General features: G+C 33.5%; 1 protein-coding gene across 1 annotated transcript; it reads left to right on the top strand.

Annotated features, from left to right (window-relative positions):
- Positions 1-2,951: 2,951 nt before the first annotated feature.
- LOC145618133 (thioredoxin O1, mitochondrial-like) lies at positions 2,952-23,535 on the top strand. Its single transcript, XM_081672926.1, has 7 exons — positions 2,952-3,233; positions 6,334-6,402; positions 6,493-6,543; positions 11,379-11,458; positions 14,553-14,597; positions 18,723-18,817; positions 23,106-23,535. The coding sequence occupies exons 1-7, from the start codon at positions 3,008-3,010 to the stop codon at positions 23,113-23,115; spliced, it is 576 nt and encodes a 191-aa protein (XP_081529052.1). The 5' UTR covers positions 2,952-3,007; the 3' UTR covers positions 23,116-23,535.
- Positions 23,536-26,974: the final 3,439 nt, after the last annotated feature.

The raw sequence follows: 26,974 nt of genomic DNA on the forward strand, positions 1-26,974 counted from the left end.
GGCATCCATCATGATGAGAAATGTAGGAGGAAAGCTCGGAAATTTTTGGAAACTCGATCGCAACCTAAAAACAAACGAAAACAAACAAATAAAAGAGAAAAATAACAAATAAACAAAGAAATGCACAAAATAAAGAAACTAACTACGAAAAGCACAAACTAACAAAATAAAGAGCAAAACTAAGAAAAACAAAGGTAAAGAGCTATAAAATGAAATGAAAATCATCCTAAAAGAGATCAAATGAGTGCCATAAATGTCACTCATCAATTTCTCAATTAAAAAAATTAAGGTTTATGGTTAAAAATTAAACTAAGGGCTTTAAAAAATTGAGGGATTTGAAGCAATTGAAGTGTATTATTTAATTTAGAGTTAATGTAGAGCAATGTTGTCATTTAATTTGGGTTTTTAAAAGGAAATTTTATAAAATATGCCCCAAAAACGGAGATTCTTGCCGGAAACAACTAATGTGGTAGGTAGTGCTACTCGAATTTTTTGTGTTTTTGTTGTAGTTTTTTCAAAAAACTTTTTTGAATGCTAGTTTTTCTCAAAAGTGGTCCTTTAAATGGTAGTTGTTGGAAAAATTTCCCAATTAATATAAATAATTGAAGTAGAGATTTGGGACCAAACCCTCAGTACCTCAACCTTTCACATCTAGGGTGAAGGCAATTTCGAGCTTGGCTAGGTTTCTCCAAGTTCCATTCGGCTTTTTCACAAGAACTACATTGGCTACCCAATCAAGGTAGTAACATTTCGAATGAAACCGACGTCCAGCAGCTTTTTGACTTTAGTTGCGGCCTCCTAATTCCTCTCTTCTCCATGATTTCTCTTTTTTTTTGGCAAACGGTTTTTATAGCCGGATTCACGACCGACTTATGAACGGCCATGAGATTGTTACCCCGCATCTCATGAACTTCAAAAGCAAACACATCTCCGAATTCTTTCAATAGATTTACATAGTCATCTCCAAGCAAGCCTATGTTGTTGTTGGAAAATCAAAATGGGTAGTGCAAGTCATACTTTTTAACTTTAGTGGGTAGTTTTTTTGATAAAAAATTTAAGCGAACAGTTGTTGACAAAATGACTTATTAGGCGCGTAATTCCCGACAAATTTTCCTTTTTTTAATCGAAATTTCCAAAAAAAAACCGATTGTCAAACAAGATATTAGTACGAAGTAGTTTTTAGACTAGTATTAAAGATGGGCACGGACCGAGCCGGCTCAGGCCCGACACGACTCCGGCACAGCACGGCCACCAGCATGGCGGCCCACTTGTGGGCCGCGGGCCGTGGCGTGAACAAAAAATCCGGCACGGGCACGACATGGTCATGGCGGGCGGCATGTCGACCCGTGGGTCGGCACGCCGGCACGGCCCATGCCCAATTATATAAACTTATTTAATTAAGTTTATTTATATAAACTTATTTAATTAAATAAACTTATTTAATAAATAAATAATTAAGTTTATTTATATAAACTTATTTAATTAAGTTTATATAAATAATTTATGTTTTAGTTTATATAAACTTAAACATAAATTATTTGTATAAACTTAATTAAATTAAAGTTGTTCAAAAAAAAAATTTATATATATATTTATATTAACATTAACATAAACATAATTAATAACATTATTTATATAAATTTAATTTGTTTAAAAAAAAATACATATCGATATTTTTTATATTCATATATATTTATATTAAAAAAAGGGAAATTCTCAATGGTGCTCATAAACTTTTTATTCTTCTCAATGTTAAACACTAGAATTTTCAATTATCTTTGGTAATCATAAATTCTTAATATATATTAACAATAGCATTAATGATATATTTTAGGATATAATATTTAACTAGGGTTAGTTTTATATTAATAATTAAATAATTTTTTTTTTTGTAAAAAAAACACCACCTATCCCCTTCCAACCAATACTCCACCGGCGCCATCCCTCGACCCACCACCCAATACTCCACCGGCGCACCCATACCCCTTTTCCTCGGCGCCGTCGCCGTTCTAAACCCCCTCCCCAATCGCATCTCCCTTCTTGAAACCTCCCTCCCTCCCCTACGAATTCTCCTAAAACCATCACACCATCCCTTACAAACCTTAACCGGACCTTCCCAGCCATGGCTAGGGTTCCGATTGGGGATTTTTCGAGGGATGGAGATGGTTTTTGGAGTATTTCGCGGGGATTGGAGGCCGTGCTGATGGGCTTCAAGGTTTGGACTGACCGGCGTTGGGGGTTCAGCGCGACCGACGCTAAGGGAGACGAATCGGGGCTGGCTGTCTGAGCGTAGGTGGAGGCGGTGGGTTGGAGCGGTTGGGGTTATGAATTGGGGGAAGGGTTTCAATGGGTTTCGGTGAGAGAGAGGGGGTTTGGGGGGTGGGGCGGTGGTTTAGGGGAGGGACGACTAGTGGGAAGGCCGGCGCGTCGGCGAGGGTGGAGTTAAGGTTTGGGTGTCGGTAGATGTGGCGTCAGTGGTGCCGAGGGTGGCACCATGGCAGGGAGGAAGGTTGGCAATTGGTGGTGGCTGACTTTTGTTTGTTTCTTTTTTTTTTTTTTTCTATTTTTTTTTTTAATTTTTAAACTCTTATTTAATTGTAAAAAATTAAAATAAACCTAACCATAGTTAACTTTTAATACAAAACTATCATTAATGTTATAAATAACTTTATGTAATAATTTCATGATTACCAAGGATAATTTGTTTTTTTGCTGTTAACCATGAGAAAAAGAAAAACCTCAAGAGCACCATTGAGAATTTCCCAAAAAAAAAATATTTACAAGTTGGCCCGCAACCCAGCCCGACACAGCTCGCTAGATACGTGGGCCGTGCCGTGGGCTAGGGTGTGCCAAAATTTGGTACGGCACGAGCCCCACTTAGGACGGCCAGGCACGGCCTGCGACGGCTCGGCACGGCACAATGCCCACCTTAACTATTAAGTCTTCCAAAAACTAATAACCCCAAAAGAAGAAAAATAAAAGCAAAACGAAACACCTATAGAGGAAGATGGCAGCGAGATTATCTGCTCTTCGGTCATCGGTGCTGCGGCCATTGCTACGCCGGCAACAGCTTCAGTCATTGACATCTCTAATTGCTCCTCAGAATTCACTCTCTTCAATTTCTCAGTTCACTCTTCCCATCCCCATCCCACTCTCCAACCTCACCATTCCTTCCGCTGCCTGTGTCTTCTCATCCTTCTCTTTGGGCTCTAGAACCTACTCTTCCGACTCAGGTACTCCTCTTTCTCATCATTATGCATATATTAGAACAAATGATTTATTGTTTATGTTGTAAATTTGTGTATTTGTTGCCTAAATATAATACGGGTATTGAGAGATTTAAATAATAGTTAAAGATTTACACCATTGAGGAGAAAAATGTGGATGTCCATGGATTGGGTCGGTTTGGTGCTGAATTGGGGTTTTGTGGGATGAGTCGTGGGTTGCTGCAGTTCTTGCGGCTGCTTGTGAGCCAAATTGGTTGTGCTGGTGTTTAATTCAGCGTGGGAGGTGCTGCAGGTGAAGGAGGGTGCAATTGGTGCTGAATGGAAAGGTGCGCTGCTATGGGTGTTGTGTGGTGGGCGAGTGGGTGTTGTGTGGTGGGCGAGTGGCTGTTGTTGTCCTTGTCGGTAAGTCGCTGCTGTTGCGCGGCTGCAGTTGAAGTGGGTTCTGGGCGTTAATATTGGCATGGGTTTGTGAGATGGTTGTGGCTTGTGGTGCATGAGTGTGACTGGTTTTGGTGAGTTGAGTTGCTGTGGGTCTGTTGGTGGGTGCTGCTCTGTGGTGCTGATTGTGGCTGCTGTGGTGGCAGTGGGGTGGTGGAGTTATTGTTGGTGGAACAGGGGAGCAGGGGATGGTGATGTTGGCTAGTGTTGGGAGCAGGGGAGTTGTGGTTGTGGGTAAAGGCACTCGCAAACTACTTGGAGTTACACATTTGACTCAAACCCGGAACACCGAACATGACCTACGACAAAAACACAATAAAACTTGGGAATCATCAGGAAAATAAATAGAATAAAGAGGAACAAAATATAAATAAAATGAAAAGCTATAACACATCAAAAACTTAAATAATGTAACTTATAAAATAGAGAGAGATGAGATCAAAAAATTAACTAAAACTAAGACTTAAAACATTAGAGATTAAGAAACATAAATAAAATACGAAATTAAAATAACTAAAAAAATACCAAAAATACTCAAATTAAACGATAAAAGACGAGAATAAGAAAGTAAGAGAAATAAGGGTTTAAATGAGGGAAATTATAGGAAAAATTACTACTCCCTTTGTCCAGTTTAATTGCAACATTTTGACTGGACACGCTTGCCGATGCACGTGTTTGACCGTTGATATCTTTTATTATATATTTATATGAGTTATAAAAAGTTTAAGACCAAGATTGTAAGTCATATATATAACTAAACACATTTATTATTTAAAGCAAAGTGTAAGTATATTTAAATTTTGTTTATCATAAACTGTAAATTCCCCCCTGCTGCCAATAGCTCCGCAACAGTAAGGCAGTGTAAACCTACTGACAACAGCACTAGCAACAGTAGAGTGCATGTATCTTGTAATAAAGCCTAACTCTATGAATAAAGCCATTGCTAATGGGATTAGGTCGTGTAGGGAAATTCAAGTCATACCTGCTGAATTGTTAAGAACCTCTTCCTCTACAATAATCATGAGAGGTCATTCCATGTCACTAAGCCTAGGCAAAAGCAAAATAATTAAACTTTGTCATGGCATGGGAACTAAACCACCCTGCTGTTGTCCCTGCACCTGCAAGCTTCCCTTGCCTGCACAGTGCACACTGCTCCCCCCCTCCCTTCTTCCACGCCACTGCTTCCTCCCCTGCCATTGCGCACCAGTGCCCCCCCTCCCCTGCAATTGAACACCAATGCCCCTTCCCTGCCTGCACACCTTCCCTGTCCCTGCCTGCACTTACCTGCCCCCTCCTTGCTTGCACACCTGCCCTGCACTATTTTCAGAGTATGTTTATTGTTTGCGATATCTCAGATACGGCTGGCCAAAAATTGTAGCTGATGGCACTAGAAAGTATAGAACATAGATAATAATGTAAACAATTTTGATGTAAAACATAGAGGTAATGCTATAGGCATGAGAAAATTCAGTGATGTGGTACGAGAATTTAGGAATAGAAACTGTTTAGTAGTGAATAGTATTATAAAAAATTCAATTCTAGGCTGGCAAACATGAGTGTTCCCAAATTCGAGTTACATAATGTATGATGGATTCAATCACATGATACCCCCATCTCCCTTCAAAGACTCTACCCCTTAAGGACGATTTCTTTTAACTGTAGAATTATGTTAGCTGACACAATCTAATATTCTATACTAAGGAAAGCAAATCAAAGTTATCCAAATGTGGCACATGAGGATCGTATTGATAACCTAGTCTAACCTAAAGTGACTCCTTTTATGACATCTATACATCAAAAGCCAAGTAATAAACAAATTAAGACATGATGCAGTTTAATAGTAAATCATTTCATACATTAAATCATTTTCTAAGAGGCGGGCCAAATAGAAAATAACATAACAAAATTAAATGAAAGATGAATAAAGTCTTTAAATACAGTAACCAGATTTAATTTTTGTACCAGATAAAAATATAAGACTAATAATCACACAGTCGAGTTTCATTTGATGCTAAAGCTTTATTTAACTATTAAATAACTCTTGCTCAATTGTCAAATAAGAATGTTAATTGCTACTTGTAATTAGGAGACCTTAATCTCACAAATCCAATGGAAGTTCACAGTTCAACCAAAAAACTGTAACTAATTTAATGTGAACATTGCAATTAGCTAGAATTTTCAATTTTTGCTTTTGATGCATGTAAACTGCTAACAAGTGTCAATTTGTTGTGGTGTTATGAAATAAACATTACAAGGAAATGGAGGAAATTAAAAAACTTTGAAAGTTGGGGGAATTTTGTGTGAAAAAAGGGAAACATAGAATATATTTAGTATCTATAATAATCAAATATTAAGTGGATGTTAGTATTTGAGTTAACAAAGAAAAGTTAGCTTATGATCTCCAAAAACTTATTAACACCAAGATGTTAAGTTAATATCCGTGTCAAATATCTTACTCTATTACATCCCTGATTTCGTGCTTATATAGTTTTGTTAATGTTTGAACTAGTTTATTCCCTTATGCCTTGAGGGTCATCCGGTCATGGTAATATCTGGTTTGTGAATGATTATTAGGATTAACTTCAATGACAAAGTTGGTATCCTGTTCATGGACATTAATTTTATTTTTGAACCCTGTTATTGGTTTTTAAAAATTTTTTGAATACAGAATCATATTCAAATGTGGTCGTCGTCCAGTCTGATGATCAGTTGAATGACTTTCTTAAGAAGGCAGAAGGTATTTCATTTATAAGCTCTCTCTCTTCCACACCTCTCCACCTTTATTTATTTTATGAATATTCATGCTGAAATTGTGCATTTTTTCTAGATGAATCTTCGCAGGCAATCTTCTACTTCACAGCAGTATGGTGTGGTCCATGTAAGTTAGAGTATTGTCTAAACGTTTTCATTCAATTTGTATGGATTTTGAATTGTTGTAGATTTGGGATATTTATTTAATAGGGATGAGTCAGATTTTAGTGTGTGTATGTTTTGAATCAAACTAGTTGTTGGCTTGTGCACCAACGTGTGCAATCCTTTAAGTTTATGGGGCATAGTAACTAGCAAGAACAGCTTGAACAAAAGAAAGTTCACTTTTTTAAATATCTACTCTTCCTATAATCAAATAGAGCATATTGTTTGTGGATTCTTTTTTCAATATTTTGCCTACCATATAACTGTTCATGAAGGTTCTTTTACCATGAAAATATGTGCATATTCGTTGATTTCAAATCTTTCTCTGTAGTCATAAAACAATAATGAAATATATTTGGTAAGGCTGCTGATTTTATTGTATTTTTTATTTTTATTATTATCATCAAAATTTATTTTTAAACATTAAGAAAATCATACTTTAAAATAGCACAATTCTAATTACATCAAGAGGTTAAGATGTCCTCACCAATCTACTAAAAATCACAATTCATCTTAGTCCAATTCCTTTGTATCTCCCCAAGAGAATAGTTTGGGAAGCCCCAACTGCCTTTGCTCATAAAAAAGCTAATGGGTTGACTTTATACCACAGCAAATCATTGCGTTATCATTTCCATCAAAGATTTACTGATTTTGCTATTGCTTGATACCCAGATACTCCAAACAATAGCCAGCATTGAATTTCACTATATCAACTTCTTCTCCTTTTCCCTACTAAACCCCATATAACAAATCTATAATAACTTTCTTGTGTTCAAAAGATTTACCCAAGCCTCACTAGACACCACAGAAAGTCTTCTCTAAGTGACAAGCCATATCACAATAAAGAAAACACATGTGATCATGTAAACATGACTTACCATGAACTCAGCAAAGCGCCAAAGCACATAAGTCTCCACATACTTTGATCACGGGGACAAAAATACTGCTGAACTTAATACTTTGAGGATGAAACTGGTCTGCTTAGCTTTTGTGTACCTGGTTGAGGTTGCCTATCCTAATGCATTTTTTTCTAGGATGATAATTATTATTTTTTTTTGAAAAAAGATAAAAAATATTATTAAAACTCAAACTTTACGCATCAACAAGCTGCCAAACTAGCACCAAGCCAAACACAAAACTGCAACTACCAGTCCTAACTATACATCAGATTCTTAAACCAATTCACATTTCTCCTACTAGTTTTAGTAGGCATTACATACTCTATTCTATGCTTAATATCTGTCAGAAGCTCCACAATAACTCTCTCAGGCCTTCTGATGCACTTATCCCACACAGCTCGATTTCTCTCCTTCCAGATAACATACAATAACCCTGTATATAAGGACTGAAGCACTTGTCTTCTGAACCTGCCAGGGATCTGTGTCAACTTGTCATTTCAATCTTCAAGAGAACTAGGGTACAACTGCACATTAAGCCTCTGAACAAGGATCTTGCTGCACTTCCTAGAGTACTAACATCCGAAAAACAAATGCTCAACTGATTCATCAGCATTATGACAGAGAGGGCAACTAGCATAAGAGCTCACACCAATTCTGCAAAGAAAGTCCTTCATTCTAATTTTCTTCCAAAGAATCATCCAGCAAATGATTTTGTGCTTTGGTATGTTGAACCTATTCCAGACCCCCATCTATCACACTTTTAGGCAAAAGAAAAATAGTAGCCCATTAGATGTGCATAGACATCAACACAGAATTAACTACCTGAGCTTTACCAGCATAAGAAAGAAAGAGTCCTGCATCCCCAAGACCTAATTCTTCCAGTAATCTTGTCAATAAGCAACGGGCAATCATCCTTAACTAATTTCTTAGCACTCACATTAATGCCTAGATACTTGAAAGGAAGAGTTACCTCTTTAAAACCAAAGGATCTAGTTATGTCCTCTTTCACATCATGCTCCACATTACAACAATAAATGTTGGACTTCCCTTCATTAGCCACCAAACCAGAAGCAGCAGCAAAGGTAGCCAAACTCCTCAGAATAAGATCATTAGAATCCTTGTCACCTCTACTGAAAATAATCAGGTCATTAGCAAAAACCAAATGACTCAATCTCAAACTTTTACATCTGTGATGAAACTTAAACTTTGCAACTTGCCCCAAAATCCTAGACAAATACTCCATACAGAGAACAAAAAGTAATGGAGACATTGGATCTCCTTGTCTCAACCCCTTCTTGCCTTTAAAAAAACGCGAGGAAGTAACACAACTCATAACTAACAAAATGAACTTTCGAGGGAACTTCAAAGCTCTTAACTTTTCCTCGAGGAAATCCAAATCCCATCTCACAGAGTCATTTCTGATATCAACTTTTGGCAAGCACCCTAGAGGAGTGTTCTTCCTACCATATCTTGCCACAATATCTTGCACAATAGTTATGTTTTGTACAATTTGTCTTCCTTCAACAAACCCAGCTTGATTATGAGAAATAAGGCATGCAGACTAGCTTAAGCCTATTACAAATCTGCTTAGTTATGCATTTGTAAAGTTCATTACAACATGCTATAGGCCTGAACTCATTGATAGAATTTGGGCTATCCACTTTAGGGATCAAAGTTAAAGTGATACAGTTAATCTCTTTTAGCATCTTTCCATTACCCAAGAACTGGAAAATAGCATCTGAACTTCCTCTCCAATGATGCTTCAAGAATGCTTGAATAAATTACTACTATAACCATCTCCTGGGATAGAGAACAAAACTTCTTCACTTCTTGCCTGCCAAACGCGGCACTCAAGAGCAAAGCTTGATCTTCAGAAAGTACCTTGCCATGATTCACAATTTCATCCTGCACATTAATCCTATAGCCGTCATCAGTCCCAAGAAAAGACTTATAATGATCCACAAAAGCATCTGCAACCTTATCAAGATTGTCACACCAAATCCTAGCATTGTCAGTAATAGCAATCACCTTCGATTTATACTGTCTCTGCTTCACATAATTGTGAAAAAATTTAGCTTGGCTTTTTGAGTGAGAAAAGAAAAATACTTCCTTTTCACCAATTTAAACTCTTGCAACAACTGTCTCTCAAGCCCCTTCATTCTCTTGATCATTCTGAAGAACAAGCTGCACCTCCTCAATTTCCTGCATAAGCTTTAAATATCTGAGCTCAATTACATTGCAATCCTTTCTATGTAATTTTCTCAACTCAGATTACAGCATTTTAGGTTTCTTCACCACTCTATACATATGCACACCATGAGTATTGCTGTTCCAAATTTGCTGAATTGTTTCAGAAACTCGGGATGCATAGACCACATATCCAGATACTTAAAGCTTCCCCTCTAGACCCATCCAACTGAATAATAGCCGGACTATGATCAAACCAAGACTTAGGCAAGTAATTCACATAAGAATCTGCATAGCATTGACCCAACACTCATTAACCAAAGACCTATCAATCCTGCTCACCACTCTATGGCCACCATCTTGCTTACTGTTCCAAGTAAAAGAGCATCCGACTTTCTTCATATCATAAATTTCACACTTCTTGACATACTCTCTGAACTGAACAAGCTCAGAATGAGTAATAGGGTGTCCAATCCTATCATCATAGTTCAGAGGGCAGTTTAAATCTCCATCCATGGACCAGACATACCAGCCCCAATCCTACAAATATCAGCCCACATCAGCTCTCTCTCCTTGCAGTCATTCATACCATATACAATAGAACACCAAAACTCTTGCCTCAGGGCAATATTAGTAACTTTCAAGTGAATCAACTTCAACTGAGAAGTAGCCATTAACACCAGCACCTGGACGAAATGGGAGGCTCCACCAAAATTCTTCCCCCCCTTAACCAAAGAGAAGTTTGAAGTCATACACCATCCTTTCAACATCCCAAGTATAAATGCTAGGAGAATTACTAGATTTTATTTTAGTCTCCAAAATACCACACAAACCAACCTTCTGCTGAAATAGGAAATCTTTTATTTCCTTCTATTTTGAGAGGCCATTCAGACCTCTCACATTCCAGATAAGAATTCTATCCATAAAAAATGGAATCACCCCCAGTAGGAGGTACCGCAGAGTTGAAGTTAATCTTTTGATTTGGTTTAATTTTATATTTTTATTTGATTGAATCTTATATTTCTTTTGAGATATTTGAAGTTAGAGTTCTGCTAGGAATTAGTACCGCTTTTGGGTTCGCTCCCTCTACTCTATGCGGTCGGCCAACTGCATCTCCAAAAACTAGAGCATCATCTCCTTGCAATCTCTCAAAAGAATTGCAAACTTGCACTACATCATCATCATCATCATCATTTTCTAATGATAATTATTTTGCATTTGTTAATTTGTATACAACTCTGGAGTAATGCTGCCAAACTTCTTTTGTGCTCTTGAATCTCGATATATTTTCACCTGTTGTGGTTGTTTCATGGTTGTGTCTCTTGGAAATTGGAATGCCTCTACCCATGAATTTCACAATATGACAATACATGAAGAAAAGAATCAAGGATTTTACCAATTGAACCGTTGGAGTATTAATTATTATGATTTGCCTTTACAGATTGAGATGCCACCTATTCACCTGTTCTTTAAGACACTAAACCTGATTTTGCCTTTGTTTAAACTTTAAAGGCAAAGCTGCTAAGAAATTCAATTGGAACTCCAATTGATGGAAGAAACACCATACATATCCCAAACTCCTTGGCCCCACAATCCTTTAAAATGGTTTCTTTGTAAAATTATTTAGTAGGAGAATGTCATATTCTATATGATTTGGGCTTATTAGCTTTCAAAATGCTGATTGGTTAGGATTGGTCTTGAATATGTTTTGCAGGTCAATTTCTGTGGCCAGATATGAAAAGGCTGATTGATGGTTTGCCTAATGTAAAGTTTTACAAGATTGATATTGATGAGGTAATGATACATATGTATAACTCCTTTTTGTGAGCTTTACTGTGATGAATGATAATAATTAGGTTCTTTGCATACTGTCTGTGGAAAGGAACATGGCTCCTTTTGTCACCATATGATGTGTCACACACATGTATTATACAAGTCGATATATATGAGATCCAAAATTTGTGAGCCTTGTGACTTATTTCGAAGAACATAAAGTGTTGGAAAATGATTTAGGTATATCTTGATATGTGCAGTGATGTGTTTGAGCAAATGTTCGATTCGTTTTGTAATTAGATTCTATTTAATATGTTTTAATGTTTTTTTGCATGCTTACTTGGAAATAATATTATGTTTTGTGTACAGTTCACTCATCTTAGCTCACCTAACAATGATTTTAGCTTTTCAGTGGGTGTAACTTTGCATGGTTAAATGATAGTAAATATTCGTTATGACTTGTTAAGAGCATACTGTTAGTCTGTTAGTGACTATTCATCAAATAGCAAGTGAGGCTACACAATCCTTAATTAAGAAATAATACTGAGTGGGTTACAAAAGTTGTGTCAATTTCTGTCTTTCTAGCAAAATATGTAAAATTTTCATACTATGCACCTAATACAAACTTTTTTTCATGGGGATCAAGCAGTAGCTAATGCATCATGTATCATCAATAATGCAATTGTAGTATACTAAAACTCCAGGTTTTGCAATGTTGAATGCTTGTTTGGCCTTACTGAGAGCTGAAAAACAGTCCCTTGAGTTCAATATGTGACATATGTATAGGGAGCTAGGCAGGCTTAAGGCAAAGTAATGCAGAAGAAGAGGAAGCCAAGAGTGATGAGACATGGTAGCTAAAATTGAAACTAGTGAGGTGAGCAGGAGATAAGAGAGAGATTTAGAGAGAAAATTAAAGCATTGAGGAGAGACAAGAGAGTAGAAGCAGAAAAGTGTGAAGGGGGGGGGGGTGTATTTTTAACTAATCTAGAAATACATCGAGTCAAGATAATCCTCATCTTCTTGGGAGGATATTATTCTTAATTTCTACTAATAGCTTGCATGTATTATGAACATCGTTTATTTCATTGCAAGCCGTATAATGAGAGAAATAAAGGGTTGTGTTTTAAAGAACTTAGTACTCCCTTCGTCCCATAATATAGTTCCTGTTTGTGTTTTGTCACTGTATTTAAGAAATAGGAGGAGAAAGTAGATGAAGTACATTAATAAAAGTGAAAAGTACAATTATAGACAAAAGTTAAAAAGAGAAAGTGGAAAAAAGTACAAGGCATGTGCAAAATTCAAGGGTAATGTAGGAAGTATAATGAATAAAGTAAAAAAAAAGAGGGTACAATGGTCTTTACATATTATCCAAAAATAGAAACAGGAACAACATTTTGGGTCTCCAAATTAGGAAAAAAGGAACTATATTATGGTACGGAGGGAGTGTATGTTTAACCCTTGGACTCGCCTCTAACCACATCAATTTTCCACTTACATTTATCTACACCTATAGCAAAGTTATCAAAATCTCTACTATTGAGATTCTACTCTAAATCTTAAAGGTCTTTTAGAATCAAATCGTAAAATCTCGAGTAACACTCAAATTTCATTGAATGTATTTATATTATGGGGGTGTTTGGTTAGTTGTTTTTTGGAGCAAAATGATTTTTTTTATTTATTTTTATTTATTTATTTTTTTGGGTATAAATGAGTTATTTAATCATTTCAAAAAGCTCGTCGGGTTGTTTGGTAAGGAGCTTTTAGTTTTTTTTTTTTTTTTTTTTTTTTTTTTTTTTTTTTTTTTTAATTATTTATTAGTTTTTTCACACACTAAAACAACTAATAACTAACCACTATTTACCAAACACTTTAACACAAACTGTAATTTAAAATAGACTAGAATTGTCAGATTATAAGTTCTGTTGAACAAGAAATTTATTACTAAAAGCTTGAGTATTTGATTGATAATGGCAGAATTTTTGATAATAGCTTTAGGCTATTACTCTCCTTGATGACTTTAGGTTATTACTCTCTTAGTAACTTGAGGTAACCATTTTCTCTCATTTCTTCAATACAAATCTCATACCTTCTATTGTTATACTAATACTCCATATATAATCAAGCAAGTTACACTAGACAACGAGGATAACCTAATATTAACTTTGTTACTATGTTACAAAGTATCAAAACAGCAGGCTTTTGTTACTCCTCCCCTAAGTGTTTCATTGATGAGTTTTGTCCAATAGTGCCTTGCTTTCCTATGCTCCCCATTACACTTAGGGGGAAGCCACATTGAGCCTGTCACATTACTCACCACCAGAAGTTTCACCTTGTCCTCAAGGTGGATTGTAATCGGCACTCGATTCTTGACCTAGGCAACAATGATTGCTAAAGTGATTCTTGAATAAATCAAAATTGAGGATGGGCATCAATGATCTCGAAAGTAGTTATAAATCAATTAGTCAAAACAATTAATACAAACAGCTTGATCAATGTTTCCAAACAGGGCATAAAAGTTAAAAATCTAATTATTGATAGAAAGTAGTTCTTGACCCACTAAGCAACCAATAATTGACAATATATTTATTAATAACTTTGTAAGAATGTCTTAAATTTGTATGGTTTTCTCTAGGTAGGATAAATATGTAAAATCGGGTAGAATTGTAAATTGAATTGTATGACCATGCAAAAATCGTATATTTGTATGATTCAAAGTCTTGAATTGCGATTTTAATAACAATGACCAATAGTGAGACTCCTAGACAAATGTTACACTTTATCTCACATGACTCACAAAGTGTCTTTGCCCACGACCTTGCATGTGATGAACCTACCCTTATGACATTGCAAATTTTCCTCCCCCCCCCCCCCTCCGCGGTTTTTGGTATTAATTAATTGATATTTTCAGCATCAAAATTTTGTTTATTTCTAGAATTAAGCTATTGAAATTTGAAAGGCAAACTATTATATCATTATTTCAATGTAGTGGTACTTGCATAATTATAATTAAGTCCTCCTTTTGTTTTCTCGTAGCAGCAGTGAGTTTTAGATATATGAATTTTCTTGGTTATCATTTATGGCTAGGATGTTATTTATGGTTGATGTTTGTTATTAGGTGGGAACTGGACCTACAATAAGCAAGTTAAATATATGCTCTGTGGTAAGATTTCTGTCCCTTCTGGCTCCTTTACTTTGTATTTATTTGCTGATATTATCGAAATTAGTTTATTGTGTTCCTTTACTTTATTGTGCTCTTTACATAACCACTAATTTTATCATTGAAATTTGATACCAATTGACACATATGGATATGGGGTCACTTTAATTAATCTAGGAAGAACTTGAATGGAATATTTTTATTTTGAAGTATGGGATTATAGGCATCACATAAGCCATTGGTTTGATTCCTAACCCTGCAGCTTATAGCAAAAGGTGATCCAAACTCACCTTTTGTGGATCTCTTGGATTAAAATTTCTAATTCAAACTCTTTCTTTGGTTTGATTTTGAGTAGCATCAAGTGGGTTATTAACAAGAAAAAAAGGTACTTTGTGCATATTAAATTGGTCTATTATGTTTTGGTGAAGTGATTACTTATGTAGTTATGTTTTAACATCTATAAAAGATATCAGTTCAAATTCTTCATTAGTGTTCCAGCCTTGCTCTCACCATTTTAGAGGAGCATTTTTACTTGTGAGCTGTATATGTTTTGTGCTTATCATATGCTTTTGGAAATTAACTAGTGTATTAGTAGTTGCACAAATCCAAATGAAATACAACGAGAAAGATTTAAAGCATTTTGATTGAATAAGAACACATTTATTGGCTTACAACATATATTGTGATTAGATTGATTGTTTGTTTGATAGATAATAGATATTGGGTCAGGGTTATGTAATACTTCTTCTATTTCTTTTTAAACGTGACCTATAGTCCCATGGCACACAATTTAAGGAAAAAATAAGATAAGATAAACAATTTTTTTAATACAAAAAAAAAAAAAAAAAAAAAAAAAAATAGAACCACCTATATGAGGGATGGATATATTGGGGTTTTATGGTATTAGTTTATTTTTATTTAGTATATGTTTTTTTTTTCTTTTAATCTCTTTCTTGTTGGGTGCTATATGCCTAGGTAGTAAAAATGGAGGAAGTACATAGTACACTTTCTTGTTTGGAACGAGTATAAGGCAACAATAAACTACCTATACATGTTAAATTAGCCTAAAAATGTTCTAGTTTACCAATACATAATTCGTGTGAGGGGAACTGGAGTATTAAGGTAGCTATGGTGGCAACGCCTAAAATCTTTTTTCGAGGTTGAGACATTTAAAAAGTACTAAGAAGATACACTCTAGAGTGAAAGCTTTTTTTAAAGAGGTAGAAGATTAACAAATGTGGTTCCAATCCTTCCAAAATTTAAGATGAGCGTTAACAAGTTGTCATAGACAATCAACGTTACTTTGGGTTTTTGGGATTACTTTAAATTTTGAAACTCTAAAGAAATGTTTCTTTAATCCTTTAGGGTTTTTAAAATTTCAATGATATGAATATACTACGTATCATACTTTAGTTACTAGAGTTATTGCATACATTAGAATCAATAACTATGTACTAAAAGACACCCCAGCAATAAAATTTTCAATAAAATATTAACCCCACTATCTTTCTTTTACAATTTTTTATCACTCCAACTGCCTCACTTACCTCTTTTTTTATTTAAGTCAATTAAATTGCCTAAAACTATGTGTCGGTCAAACTGTAACACTTAAAAAAAACACGGAGGGAGTACGTGGCATTTATTTAATATCCATTTGTAGGTTAAATGTTTTTTTTTATTACTTTAAAAGAAACCTTTTCATTCATGTCTTTTCATCATATAGTTTCCTATTTTCTCGAAAAATTGTACTCTTTCGATGCTTACTCCTATTATAGTTATCGAAAACTTCAGTTTCTAATTCTCATCCCAAGATGATACTCATTATAAATTAGAAATTCTCTTTCTTTCCTAATTTTATTTTCATGTCTAAAATTTATTTGTCTTCCTTCTTATTTCTCTAATTTGAATTATACAACCTTACACCCAATCTTGTTGATTTCCTTCCTTCTTCTTATTTGAATTAAACAATCATACATCGTAATTGAGTCAATTTCATAGTTTTGTAAGATAATTTGGCGAGATTTTGTCTTCAGTTTCATACTTTCATCAAATTTGTCACAAAAAGGTTTGTTTTCTTTAAGTTTAACTTCCTTTCTTTTCTAAAAAAAAATGTGATAAATTAAATTATTTGTAGGGAGTATTCAAAATGATGTTATTGTTCAATAAAAATTGAATATTGGTTGGGTCTTTAAAATCAATGAATACTATTATTACAAAATCAACCATGTGCATTAATTTTTTCGGAAAATTCTTAAATACTATTTCGCATATAGCCAAAATTCCTAAATACTATTTCGTATATAGTAGTTGGTCAAATCTAATTATACTACTTTTACAATTTGAAATTTTAAATTTGTGGGTTTTCAAGTTTTTGTTTTATGTTATTGGTTGTTGGATTTTTGTTTTTTTTTTTGGAGTTCAAATTTGCTAACTATTGGATTTAAATTTATGTTTCAAATTTCATTTTCTATTCATAATTTTACATTAACAAAGCTTTTTTTTTTTTTTTTTTTTTACAAAAACCTCCCAAACGTTTTCAATCTCCTAAAAAAAATGACTAACTTTTATTTGTGTCTCTTCACCTCTTGGTTCTCCTCTATGTCCCTCTGATTTTTTTGGTTGTTTTTAAATATAATTTTTGCTAAAATTTGAAATGAATCTGCGAAATAAATTTTTATTTATTGGCAAAGGTGTATTTTTCTACTTGATGCAATTTGTATTACTTAATGTTATATATGATATGATGCATTTTACAAATGAACTGAACTGATAATTTACAAATATACATACATACAATTTTGGTGTTTTTGAAATTACATTAATGCTCTCTAAAATTTACAAAAATAATTAAAGTTGTATTAATACATGAGAATTACATAAAATCAACCAAATACAAAACATAGGAGCTTAAACCCGTGCGATTAAATGTTTTGGCTAAAAAAAACTTAATTTACATTGATTTGAATTACATACTTTAAAAAAAAATATGTTCAAACTTGTGACGAAAAGGTAGGAGAGATGGTGGTGATGGCGGCCGTGGTGATGGCAGACCTCGACGACGACACGATCTAATAAAAAAAAAAAATTAGATTCCCAAACTTAATTCATCCATCCCCAAGTTGAATAAGAAATCCACCCACCATAGCTTTGACTCTTTGAGGATGATGAGCACATGAATAATGAAATTTGAAGAATGAATGAGAGGAATTTTATTGAAATCTAAAGCTTGAGTGTGAATTAACAATGGAGAAAGGGGAATTTCAAATCCACCCACCGTAGCTTTGACTCTTTGAGGATGATGGGCAATGTATAATGAAATTTGAAGAATGATGAGATGAATTTGATTGAAATCTAAAGCTTGAGTGTGAATTAACAATGGAGAAAGGGGACTTTGGTTTGGACGACAATATCGAGGAAAAGAAGAGAGAGAAAGCTAAGAAAGTCAGGTTTTTTATATGAAGTAGCGGTTTTGCCAAAAAAATCGAAAAAAAAATTGATGATGTGGACAGTAGATTGGAATTTTATAAAAAGTAACTGTAATTATGTTATTGTAGCTCTTTTCAACATTATTTAGGGAAAACACTTTGCTAAATCAACAATTAGTATTAAAATATACGGTGCATGGCACGACATCTACTAATTTAGGTAAAATCAAAACATAAAACATTTCTTTAAAAACATAAAATATATCTTTAAAAAACATAAAATAAATAAAAACTGGGTTATCAGTCCGGTCCGGATTCTTCTGGGTTTTGACCTGACTTGACCGAAACCTGAAATTAAAAATTTTACAACCTTGAGACCGACTGGTTTCAAAAGGGTCTGTCTATTTTACCGGTCTGAACAACCCTAGCAGTGCTGCCTTTGTCACGTGAACACCTCCATTTAACGTGCATCTTAATCATCAATTAAAGTTTAGGGTATGGGGTATGTTGGTAAAATTCTATACTTGCCATACTCTGACTGCTCTATTAGAGTATTATTTGTTCTTCAATTTATTGTGAAAGATTCATGAATATTGTTGACATTTTGAATTGGGAAATTTCCTTGATTATTTTATAGTAAAAATCGTCTATTTCCTTGCGATTTCATAATTTTCACCTTGGTTTCTTGCTTTTCCATCTTAAGCCAACACTCCACTTTTTTAAGAATGGAAAGAAGGCTGCAGAAGTGATTGGTGCTGATATTAGGAAGATTAAGGATTTATCTTCAACATTGTACAAGTAAGGATCATCTTTTCTCTTGCACCCATGTTATGTCTGTTATGATTCATCTTAGTTGGCATGCTTGAGTGCTCTTTTTGATCCTGAAAAGAAGATCAATTTCTTACCTATTGTGCAATAACACTAGGTGATGTGGTCGTTGTTGTTGTTTGTATCATGACATGTAGAATATAACTATTGTGAAGTTATTTACAATCTTTTCAGCTGAATCTTATGCCTTTTGCTTGGCAAGGGCGCTTGTTGAGAAAAATTGTGACCTTGGTCTATGAACCATGGTATTTACTGCCACCTACACATTTAATGAAATTTTTGTGTCAAATGAGCGAAATTAGTTTTACTTTCTAAATACCTAACATATTAGGCCTTGCCTGGATTAAGAGGAGGAGCTGTTAGGGGGGTAATGATTATGACGGAAATTTTAGGGTGGACTAATTGAAGGGGGTAACAATTAAGAGGAGCTAATTAGAAGTAGGTTTGGTAAAAGGTAACTTATTAATGGGTATTATTAATCTTTATTTTTTTTTTATAGAACACTATTGCTAATTTGCTCTGCTTCGATTCAAACCGTCAATAATTTTTTTTTTTTTTTTTTTTTTTTTTTTTTTTTTTTTTTTGAACAAATCAAACCGTATACAATAACTCAAGTTACTCCACAAGCATGAAATTTATTCCCAAAATTATGAAGCAATTCAGTTACAAGATGAAAAAAATCAATAAATCTGGTTAACCCAATTGTAACACCCCAATAATTCTCCCTTTTCCAAATCACTTACTTTAAATAAAATAGTGGAGAACTATTAGTATGTTACCGCCACGTGTTAAAACGTTAAGACTTTATCAAAGTATCGTAGCGGAAAATCAAACTTAAGTCTTTAAAATAACATAGTTTAGAAAAGGAATAAGTCAAAGCTTACAAATTGGAACCATAAAGGCCCTTATTTAAAACCAAACCAATAATCAAAATCTAAAACATAAATGAAATAGCAAAGCACAAGTAAGTTCAACACAAGAATCGAATACTCTCAATCACTCCAATCCCTTAACAATGCGTATGTCAGAACCCCCGAACTTCACATCATTAAGCTAACCTTTAATACCATTAAACTTTCAAGTTATCCAAAATTGTTGAACATAGTCAACTTACCTAGCCATTTCGGCTTAATCCACCTTTACTCAACATATTAACAAGTCATGTTTGAGTAATAAATAAATAAATAAATAAATAATAACCTTGTGGAATATTAATATATTCATTCCACTTAAACCATTCAATTCTAATCCTTTAATAATCCAAATGTGGTTAACAAACCAATCAAATAAAAATATGCCTATATAAACATTTGATACAAACAATTAACCCAATATAATTCTACATGCTTGCATCCATAATTCTATACAAACACAATCAATTCACCAACATGTCTCATAAACATAAGCACATGAATTAATTCAATGTATATAACCAAACAATTTCCATACAAGTGTTCCCTAAACATGAAACTAAGTTATTTTTTTTTGGTACCTAAACATGATATTACAATGAAGTAGACATGTACATACCTCGTGTAAACAATCCTTTGTGCCACTTTTAATCACTTAAAAGTCTCCTAGAGAATAATCACTTCCTAGAAAACAACCAACAACAATAAATTAATACTTAACCAAAATTCCGGCAATATAAATTAGATTAAAAGTCCTTAAAACTTCATTAAAAACATGTTTTAATGCTTAATTAATCAATAAAAATTGACTAGGAACAAAAGCCCCAAATTAATTAGTCAAAAGAACCCTAAAATCCCAATATAAATAAATTGAAATCCTAGGTTTTATAATCACAAAATCTGAAAATTTATAACATAATTAAAATCTGAAAATATAAGTTTAAGCTATCAAAAACATAGTTTTGATACTAAAAATATAATCTTTATACTATAAAATCAAAGCCCAAAACAGTTTAATAACAATAAGCAAAAAATAAGACAAAAGAGGAAGGAGGAAAAAGGGGCGGCTGCCGGTCAGGCCGGCGCTCCGACAACCAGTTGCTGACGGTGAACAGTAGCAGCAACAGTAGTAATGTGAGAAGTCTCACGTAAGGAGGAATAAGGGGGAAAAAAGGAAAGGAAAAAAAATAAAGGAAAAAGGAAATAATTAAAATTAAGGGAAAAGAAAACAGTTGTAATAGGAGAGAATGTTGTTGGGTAAGTATGAATATTGGACTTCATATAATTAATGGGCTAATTAAGTAAGTAAAATGAGGTTGACTTTGATTGTTTGGACATGAATTATCGAATGAAGGTACATTTAATAATTGTACCAAAAATAATTTTTCGACCCAAAATAAAAATTTAAAACTTTTGAAATTACATTCAGGAAAAATAACAATAAACTTTATAAATGAAATTCATTTATAAATTATCTAAAAATACAGGGGGATTACACCAATATAATCATAAAATAAAAGTCTGATTAAAAAAAAATTGAAATTGATCCCAATCCTCTCAATCTCTCATAACAAACATCTTGCAATTTTTTTTTCACCATTTTTTTAATCAACGAATGAATAATTATAAAACGTTATATTTTTTTAAACAAATGGATCACAATAATCGTATTATGAAGCATAATTAACCATGATTTACTAGCTATTGAATAATATAACTAAAGCTCTTCAACAAAAAAAAAAAAAAAAAAAAAAAAAAAAAAAACAAAAAACAAAAAACAAAAAACAAAAAAACAGAAGCAATTAAATCTGCAAAGAATTGAAAAACATTAATTATTACCCAATCTAATAATAAAATCAGCAAATATTACAGGCGCAATTCATGAATGGATGAATTCCATAGATCTGCAATTACAAGAGGAGAGAGGATGAAGGTTGAAGGATGGGTAAGTTTTCGTGCTTTACCCCGGAAATCATTACACTAGGGGGGGCTAGAGTAATACATTACCCTTGATTTGAGGAGAAAAAAATTGGGCCAAATTTTTTAGCCTAATCCAGGCATATGTTTTTAGCCCATAAATTTTACCCCTTTAATTATTCTGCCCCAATACCCTCAATCCAGGGGGGCCCTTAGGGTTGATTTTATTCTTTACAATTATTGAAGTAGCAATGGAAGTTCCAGGCTTCCCTTGAGAAGATAACTCCATAGTATTCAAAAATCGAACTTAATTTCGTCAAGTTAATTTTATAGTAAACATGATTAAAGTTGCACTTGTTCAATATAGTTTTCTTCTCATATTCTCATTTTTTTTCTATCCACACAGTGGCACACGCACACATGGAGAGGTTGGATGTAGGGAGTACATACATTATCCATTATCCATAACAAAGCTTAACCCTTTGAAACTAAATCAACTAAGCTTCAGAAAATATGAGCCTTTTAGCACAACAAAGATCTTTAAGTTCAAAAAAAAAAAAAAAAAAAAAAAAAAAAAAAAAAAAAAACCCTTAGAAATTGACTTTTAGAGCAAAAGAAAATGAACCTTTATGTTAAATTTAAATAAATAATGATTTAAAAACTATGAACTTGGATTTCATAAAAACTAAACTGCCTCAAAAATATGAATTAAATATGATTCTTCAATAGAAAAGGAACATTTAATTTTATAAGGTGAATTTCATTAAACTTGAATTCAAGAAATGTGGAATTCTTGAAAATGTATCGAACTCTTATCTACAATTGCTACTCCCTCTTTCGCCTTGCTTTGCCATTGCCCATCTGAAGGTAGAGCCGGGACTCTCAATTTTTTGCACGTGAGAGTTTAAGATTGTATACTCAAAGCTGCATTTTGGTTTTATTGCATGGTAGGATGTATAGTGTGACATATTACATGGAAAGATTGGAAACACACTTGATGTCCATATAACTTATGTTCAGATTTGTTTTCCATACTATTCATTTCTTAGGGTTGTGTAGATATAGATTAAAATGAACGTTAGCATCTGTTGAGTGACATTAAAACGTTGTAATGTTATGGCTCTTGTGAGAAAGGCATTGCTCAACTACCATATATTAGGAAATGGTAAAATCTGTAGGTGGTGCATCTTTCACTTGATGCTAAATTTCTGTGGATGATTGTACACGAGTGAGGTTATTTTGGCAAACATCCATGGGTTTAGAGTGCATGAATTGGGAATTCTAAGGTTCTTATTTGACATAGTACAGTAATGATTTGATTGGAAGGAATTGTAAGGTTATAATTTGAGTTATTTGGCATAGTCCAGTAATGATTTGATTAGAATTTATTGTAAAACTTTCTCATGTTCAAATTTTTTTGTTTACTTCAGGAATGAGTAGAAAAGATCTCTTACTGTGTGAAATGTATCCATGATGCTTGAGACTGGATGGATTGCGGTGTTGTCTTTTCAGATAATTGCACAAGTTTTACGTACTTTCTGAAGATCTTTTTGCATATGAAGAAGTTTATTGATAATGTCTTGATTAAGTGGACAGCCAACAATATATGTCATTGCATCCTCTACTTTATGTACATAGAAATTCAAGGCAGGTGTTCATATAGTACTTTAAATAAGTGCATTCAGTCAATATGTCAAATGTCAGTTTACAGTGTGAACCTACCAAGCCATGATGGGTTGAGGCTCTACCTGCTAATGTTCGTCCATCTTCAAAGTGATGTTTTGTGTATGCTAAAGATAGCAAGAGGTCGAAGTCAGGTTGAGCAAGCTTTGATTTGCCTATATTATTTTGGAGGGATTACCTGATGAGTCTTCCCTTGACGCGTCTCTTCATCTTAAAGCTTCAGTAATAGTTTGCATAACAAATTAACAAGTAGGTTATGCAAAAAATCCAGGAAAAAAAATATGAACTGAAATTGCTGTTAAGTGAACTAAACTAGTAGGATAAATATTCATAAAACCCATACATCGACTATCATCAAAATTTTCGTAAATAATCTTACTAGTTAATATTTACAATAAATTGTAGTTGTTTTACAACAAAGGATTTCTAAGGATTCAAAAGAAAGCTTTTAGATACTCCTAATCGAGCATGAGGTTTTGAGTGGCAATATTTACTCTTACATGGAAAGCTAAGCGGTGATGTTAGGCGGTATTTTTGATCCTTTCATATTATGCATAATTGCATACGATGCGAATTACCACACTTCCCCTTGAACATATTTTTATAGGATGACTACTATCTAAAATTCACATTTATGTGAAAACATGAATTAGAACTATTGTACCTATATGTTTGTTTGCCTCATTAAAACCTTGCCAAGAAAAACCATTTGGGATAAAAACTTGAACGATGGAAAAAGAGTACAACACATATAGGGCTTTCCTTAAGTTTAACACAGATCACAAAGACGACACATGCTGGCCATATGCACGAGTTCTTGAAATTTGCTAGGTGGTATTCTCTTCGTGAATAGATCAGCTAAGTTGTTGCATGATTGGATTTTCTTGACATCAATTTTGTCCTTTTTCCAAGTCATGTGTAAAAAGAACTTAGGGTCGATGTGTTTTGTTCTATTTTTTGATGTAGCCTTCTTTAATTTGTGAAATGCAAGCAGTGTTGTCTTTAAAATTGTATTTGTGGCTTCTTCGATTGTTTTGATGCTGCTTTGAGTATATGTTGGGCCATGGATTGCAAGCATATACATTCCTTACCAGCTTCATGAAAGACAATCAATTCAACTTAACTTGATGAAGTCACTGTAAGTGTCTGCTTGGTTAACTTCATAGAGATCGATGTGTTTCGGGGGTTTTTTTGGAATTGTAGACACCCATTTGTGTCTCCCCAAAACCAAACCCATTACCTTTTGCGTCGAACCATAATCGAATGAAATGAATGTGTGAAAAGTCTAGTGCTGCGGTTAGTTCTTATTAATAAATCCTTCTTTCTGTTTTTCGAAAACCCACCCTATTTTATGAAAACGTCCAATCAAGTTTAGTTTGGTCCATGATAAGGGTCCAATAATGGTGTAGTTGGATAGGGTTTGAAAAGACCTTTCCAACGATATATTATAAGCCCAATTCCGATGAATAATGAGGAAATTATGACCAAAATACTAAATTGGGCTCAAACCGGATTTTAACTACGACCCAATGATCATGAGGAGGGTCCAAAGGTTTACTCCTATTCCTAAACTAATTAGGATTGATTAGAATTTTCTATAAGTTTCTAAAAGATCTTAATTATCCTTTTTTGAAAAGATAAGATCATAGAATTTGATTTGAATAAAACTTTCCTTTTTTAAAGTCCTAATTCTATTCGGATTTAAACATGTTCAAAGACAATTAGATATTATTTTCGTGCCTCATATTTTTTATCCAAATTTTATATGGTTAGATAGACCTTGAAATTATCTTTCGAATGATATATTATAATATTAATTTCGAGCTATAACGAAAAAGATATGAAAGAAATACGAAACACTATTCAAAACTAACACCCTTCCACTATTTCTGCCATATCTTTTTATATACAAAATATTTTAATTTTATTCTAATTGCATTGGAAAGTAGACTTCAAGAGCTTTCCAACTACATATTATATGACTTATTTGGACTTCCGGATCAAAAGATATGATGAAAACAAAATCCGCAAAAACTGTATTTGTCGCTTGACGACAAGATGAATTTCTGGCGACAAGGTCAGTTTGTTGGCGACATCGTGGGGTTTTATTCCTTATCAAATTCTATGTTTTTCAGGATTTTTTTCTTATAAATAGGGTCCCTGTAGACACCCATTTGTGTCTCCCCAAAACTAAACCCAGTGATGAATACCTTTCGCGTCGAACCATAATTGAATGAGGTGAAAGTGTGAAAAGTCAAGTGTTGCGGTTAGTTTTTATTAAAATCCTTCTTTCTGTTTTCGAAAACTCACTCTATTTTATGAAAACGTCCAATCCAGTTTAGTTTGGTCCATGATAAAGCACAATAATGGTGTAGTTGGATGAGGCTTGAAAAGACCTTTCCAACGATATATTATAAGCCCAATTCCAATGAATAATGAGGAAGTTATGGCCAAAATACTAAACTGGGCCCAAACCGGATTTTACCTACGACCCAGAGGGTCCAAAGGTTTAATCCTATTCCTAAACTAATTAGGATTGATTAGAATCTTCTATAAGATTCTAAAAATATCTTAATTATCCTTTTTTGAAAAGATAAGATCATGGAATTTGATTTGAATATAAACTTTCCTTTTTAAAACTTTCCTAATTCTATTCAGATTTAAAGATGTTCAAAGATAGTCACATATTATTTTCGTGCCTCATATTTTTTATCCAAATTTAATATGGTTGGATAGATCTTGAAATTATCTTTCCAATGATATATTATATTATTAAATCCGAGCTATAACGAAAAAGATATGAAAGGAATACGAAACTCTATCCAAAACTGATACCCTTTCACTATTTCAGCCATATCTTTTTATCTACAAAAGGTTTTAATCTGATTCTAATTGCATTAGAAAGTAGACTTCAAGAGCTTTCCAACGACATATTATATGCCTTTGACAGGCTAAAGTCGTATCACCTAGTCAAAAGTATTACCTAAATCCTCTAACTAAAGTAGATAGGGAAGTAGGGTCGAATCCACAGGGAAACTGGTCTTTTTACTCCTAATTAATTAATATAATCTAAATTATTAAGGTGACAAATTGTTGTTTATAATGTGAAACTATGCTACGGAGATCAAGTTTAGGGAGAAAATCAATAATAAGAAGGCCTTGGGTCACAGGTTCACCAACAATTAATATTCCGGGATAAAACATAACAATCAATAAATCAATATCGCATAAATAACATGATTAACAGGCTCTCGCAATTTATTAACCAACATAGATCTAACAGGCTCTCGCAATTTACTAGATCTAAGTTCCTATTGAAAATAGCCTCTAATATCAAATTAACATCTGCTCGATTCATCAATTCAATATTGCTAAACATTCACATGCAATCAAATTACATCTGCTCGATTCATAATCCAATTGCAAAGAATTAAAACAATTCAATAAGAAATTTGCAAAATCAATAATCAACAACAATAAATTATCCCTTCATATTAATTATGGATTCCCTTAAACCCTAGATATAAACTACTCAGACATAACTAAATCTAAAACATGCATAATAATAAAGTAAGCCATAAGGGAATTGAAAGGAAGAAATTACTGAAATTAATTG

The sequence above is a fragment of the Chenopodium album genome, chromosome 26 (assembly GCF_948465745.1).
Source record: "Chenopodium album chromosome 26, dcCheAlbu1.1, whole genome shotgun sequence".
In the NCBI taxonomy this organism is placed as follows: domain Eukaryota; kingdom Viridiplantae; phylum Streptophyta; class Magnoliopsida; order Caryophyllales; family Amaranthaceae; genus Chenopodium; species Chenopodium album.